The 4,944-nt window shown below is 40.3% G+C and overlaps 1 protein-coding gene across 2 annotated transcripts in view; it reads left to right on the forward strand.

The window, feature by feature from the left end:
* Positions 1–3,467: 3,467 nt before the first annotated feature.
* Positions 3,468–4,944, forward strand: part of LOC110027920 (VAN3-binding protein) — a 2,726-nt gene continuing 1,249 nt past the window's right edge. The window contains exons 1-4 of one of the 2 annotated variants that reach the window (XM_020729568.1): positions 3,468–4,018; positions 4,094–4,442; positions 4,515–4,667; positions 4,752–4,846. In XM_020729568.1, coding sequence (XP_020585227.1) covers positions 3,749–4,018; positions 4,094–4,442; positions 4,515–4,667; positions 4,752–4,846 — 867 coding nt within the window. In that variant the 5' untranslated portion in view covers positions 3,468–3,748. Of the gene's footprint in view, positions 4,019–4,093; positions 4,443–4,514; positions 4,668–4,738; positions 4,847–4,944 lie in introns of both variants that reach the window. The other variant, XM_020729566.1, reaches the window with a different exon arrangement.

The following is a 4,944-nucleotide window of genomic DNA, read 5'->3' on the forward strand; positions in this document are numbered from 1 at the left end:
GAGAGGAAAGGGAGAAGAGATCTTAAGCTACCACAAAGGAGGAGAGAATAGCTATAGAGTTAGAGGAGGAGAGCATCTTGAGGCCTTGTATCAAGGTGTCGCTTGAGAGGGAGGCCATATAAGGAAGATGAGGGCTCATCTCTATGTATAAGCTATGTATTCTCCATTTCTTTTGCCTTAGTGAAATATTTGATTGATTCCCTCCCGTGGACGTAGATCCAGTTGGATCGAACCACGTAAACGATCTGTGTTTGCTTGTGTTCTTTTTCGTCTCATTTCAATGCCAGGAAGTACATATCTCACAACACAATCTCTAACAGCAAATGCAACGGCCTTTTGTTAGGCAGGGGCATTAGGTGTTGATATGACTTACAAAGTCATTAGAGATATGTATACTACAGCTGTTACTTGTGTTCCCAACAAAAAGTTAAAGCTCATTTCATATGTTTTAGTCTAAGCATATGTCTTGGCAAAAAATTCTTACAAGGAAGGCCATTGAATTCTACATAATTATATTTCTTGGCCATTATTATTTAACATGATTAGAGATATGTTGCACGTCATATCATTTTTTTGAGGCATTTACAAACATAAAACTACAAAATATCCAATGTACATTTTTTACTAACTCCATACATCTTTATTTTTTTGAGAACTCATAAATTGCAACTAGAATGCATCTATGGGATGGTGTATCTTTTAAACTGCTAAACAGACTAGAATATATATGTATGTATAAATTGAATTATAGGTGTTAGATAGGTAAATATATAGGAATTGAGCAGTATGTATATAAATATTCCAATTTTTTTCTTCAAACATGCAAATGTAAGAATATGAACCTAAATACTAGAACTTCACCAAATTCTAGTCCACCAAATTCCCGAAACCCTTTACGAAAAAGAAGTGAAGAAATTCCTTAAATCATTTCAATATTGTATGACAACAGATTAAAATTTAGTTAGCAGGATTTAGTACACTGAAAGGAATCATTCCAACGTTATTCGGGTGCAGGAACGGCGGGAGCTTCGCGGGAGGAGCTAGTGTAGGGGATTCGCTGGTGGAGCGGGTGGAGGAGCGGCGGGAGCTTCACGAGAGGAGCTCGTTTGCGTGAGCATTGAATTCGGTGGGGAGCTATGGTTGGTCGGATATTCAATAAGAGGCTTTAATGTGACGGACTACATCGAAATCACCCCATCCCCTCCTTTCTCTCCGGGTCCGTCTTTCACCTATTTGGGATGGGGTTGGGGTCGCAGCGTCCACCACATGAATTAACCTTAGTCGTCATCACCTCCTCGTCTTCTAATATACGAAGGGCCTGGTGAGGAAAACTTTGTTTGGAAAACACGTTTCATAAGCTTATCTGAAAATGAGATTGGGTTTTTACACTAAACGCAAACCGCGGGTCGAACCCCGTGGGCCACCCGCTCTCCGCATTTTATGATAAGCTGTTTATTTGGATAATAGCCATGTAGATGAGTCAATCTTGTGTAACTTGAATGCTCCTTTTGAAGGTGAGTACAACAAGGGTATTTTAGATTTAACTATTAGAGATGAAGGAGATGGTGGTATTCCAATTGAGATGAGTGTTCCTAACGATGATTTATATAGAATAGCGAGCTTTGTTCTTGATCGACGAGGCAGTGAATCTTCTCAGTTGGAAACTGAAACAAGAATTCATGGCGTTCATATTATCAATAATGGTAAAACATGTAGCTAAAATTATCCTCATGTAACTCTATGAAACATCTTGCTATTGCATTTCATTTTGATTTATTATTTCTATTAAATTGTAATATTTAGCATTGTCTTTAGTTAGTTGTAATCTATACTTAATTTACAATTTAACGTCTGATTATGAACATTCTGAGGATCAACATTCTCTTGGGAAGTTTGGATGGATTTCCCATCCATGCTAGTAGCTCCATTCTTATGTCATCATATGGTTATTTTACAGCTTATTGGTTTTTGAGAACGAGACAAATATATATAATACTATAAGATTTTGCTATCAAATTATTTAGTTCTAAGCATGTATAAATGGTAGAACTGTATAACTATGATATTGCTTGTTCTTTTGCGTAGTTTGGATTTTGTTTTAAATTTCAAATTGCATCATGGATATTGCCCATACTTAGAAGCATGCCCTGGTTTTTGTTTATGATACAAAAAGGTTGATATAAGTAATTTTAGGTTATGCAATATTATATCATGAGCTTAATCCTAGAATGTTTAAGTTTCACTTGATTTTCCATCATTAATGATTGATATTTGCATAACTTTGTATATGCTCATGTATCATGTACTTGTTGTTTATTTCATTAGTTCTAAGCTCCTATTATTTTGATATTTTTCTATTTATTTACTTCAAAAGATGTATTGCCTATCAAATTAGGTCATCTGCAAATATTATAAATCAAGTTTCCTTGTGTTAGTTATTTTAAGTCTCTTCACTCCATTGTACTATTTTGAAGTGAATTTCTGCTTTTGAAGTATCAAATATATGGCAGTCACGGTGCTGTTACAAACTGTAATACTAAACAGGGACAGAATGGTCATTTGTCTAAAAACAGCTGCCACTCAACTGTTTTGACACAGCTGCAACAAACAACCAATCAGCTTCCCCGCAGCAGCTTCCCGGGGCAGTTAAGCTGCAGCTAAAAAGCTGAGAAGTTGAAGCTGCCCCAAACAGAGCTATCTCTGTCGTCGCTCTGAGAATCTGTCATGGAGAGAGTGTGTGTGTGCTGAGCATAAATGGTCAGGAGCAGAAGGATGTGAGTTAAATGAGTAGTTTTGATTCAAGCAAAGGCATCTCTTGATTTTGTTGGTTCCATTGTTTGTTGGTTTGCAGCTAAATATGTGCCTTGTTCTCCTTTAACTGTTGAAGTTGATGCGGTAGTCTTTGGACTTATGGTTGCAAAGAGGCTAGGTATTTATAACGTCATTATTGAAATGGATTCTCTGATCCTTTGGAAGTGTTGCAGGCATGCTATGGAAGCACATTGGAGTATCTTGATTCAGTTGAAGAGAATTAAAGCTTTAACTGCAAACTTGAATGTGATTTGGTCTCATGTTCGAAGAGAAGGAAATTCTATGGCTCATTGGACTGCTAAATTTTGGTACAATTGTTCGAATGCTCAAGTCTTTTTTTAAATTTCCTGATGATTTGTTAGACTTGGCTGTTAAGGATTTATCTTAATTTTCTTTTTTGTTGGGGTTTGGGTATGGTGTGAGTTGTATTTTTCTTTTTTCTGGGATAGGAACCCTTTTTCTTTTCTTTGTGTGAGTTGTATAGGGTATAGGTTAGGATTCTATTCCTAATTTTATATTTTTTTTTTAGTGATAATAAAATTGGAGTCTTTTGTGCTCCTTAAAAAGAAAATGTACCCAAAATTATACATGCACACAATATTATCCTACATCGAATTCACATCCATCTCCCCTGCAATAATTAACATTTTTTCCTCGTTTGCTGCCGTTTCATTTCCCATGCAATATTGTAATCCGCCATGAAAAACGAACTTCAATCCACAAACTGTAGGCCATAACAGAAACAATCAGCCTAGCTCCGCTCCCCTAAGCTTACCCTAAACCAACAATGCATGCAGCAGGCGCGAGGCTGTCCGCTCCCTGTCCCCTCTCCGCCCCACTCTCCCTCCTCGTGCTCCTCTAAGCCTGCGCTCCCTGTTCCTCTTTCTCCCTCGCTATAAATAGCCAGCAAACTATCAGCCACCGCACCGGCCCGCAAATGGAGAAAGCGCATTTCATTATAGAAAAGAAAAGGAGAGAACTTCCTTTTTTCTGCTCGGAGAAAGTCGGTGGAAGGCGAGCTCAATTAGTGCGGGTTAAAGAGGATGAAATCGATACCGCCGTCAGCCTGCAGGCGATTCCACCTCCGCAGACCCCCGCTGAACCCATGGAGTTCCTCTCCCGCTCATGGAGCCTCTCTGCCTTGGAGATCTCCCGCGCCCTCCTCGCCGGCAACAACAACCCTAAATATCTAGCCGACATCCACCGCGTTAGCAAACATTCATCCGTAATCTTAACATCTTGATCTCTAAAACCTAACCGACCCTGCTGATCTGATGCGCAGGGTAACGAAGCCGCCATAGGCAAATGGTTTGGGCAAGGGGAGCTGCGTGAGGAAAAGCCGAGGAGCAAGAAGAAGATGAGGATGGCAAGGGCGAGGATCCATGCGGCCGTTTCGGTGGCCAAGGTTGCTGCAGCAGTGGCGGCCAAAGCTGCCGGGATGAGATCGGAAAACCCCGGATCGAAGATGAGCTCCGCGCTGGCTTCTGCTACCGAGCTGCTCGCCTTACATTGTGTGGAGATGGCGGAGATGGCCGGCGCGAGGGACAAGCAGGTTGACGACGCTGTTAAATCGGCGGTAGATATCCACACCGTCGGCGATCTTGTGACACTGACGGCGGCTGCGGCCACAGGTCTGTATTTGAAATTTGAATGAAACAGTTGATGATTGTATGTTCATTGTGTGAATGCTGCTTATCCATCAGCATTGAGAGGTGTTGGGGCGCTGAAACAGAGAGTGCAGAGAGAAGCAATTAGAAGCAATGCAGCTGCAGTGAGACCATACGAGAGGGGATCTTCCTGTGTCAGCCCGGATATCTGGTGCAAGGAAGGCGTTCTTCTCAAGAGAAGCAGAAATGGTACAACACCAGTATAGCCTTGATGCTTTCTTCAACTTTCTTCCGACTGATTAATTTGAATCTGATCGCAGGAGCTTTGCACAGGAAAAAAGTGTCCCTTTACATCAACAGCAAGTCGCAGGTCATGGTTAAGAGTAAGAGCAAGCACATTGGAGGGGCTCTGTCAAAGAAGAAGAAAAGTGAGTTGTTGGAAGTATGATGTGCTTAATCGATTAAGATACTTAATTTTCCCCTTTTTTTTTTTTTTTTTTTTTTTTTTTTTTTTTAACTAACACAA

Source organism: Phalaenopsis equestris, unplaced genomic scaffold (genome assembly GCF_001263595.1).
Source record: "Phalaenopsis equestris unplaced genomic scaffold, ASM126359v1 Scaffold000468, whole genome shotgun sequence".
Classification (NCBI taxonomy): domain Eukaryota; kingdom Viridiplantae; phylum Streptophyta; class Magnoliopsida; order Asparagales; family Orchidaceae; genus Phalaenopsis; species Phalaenopsis equestris.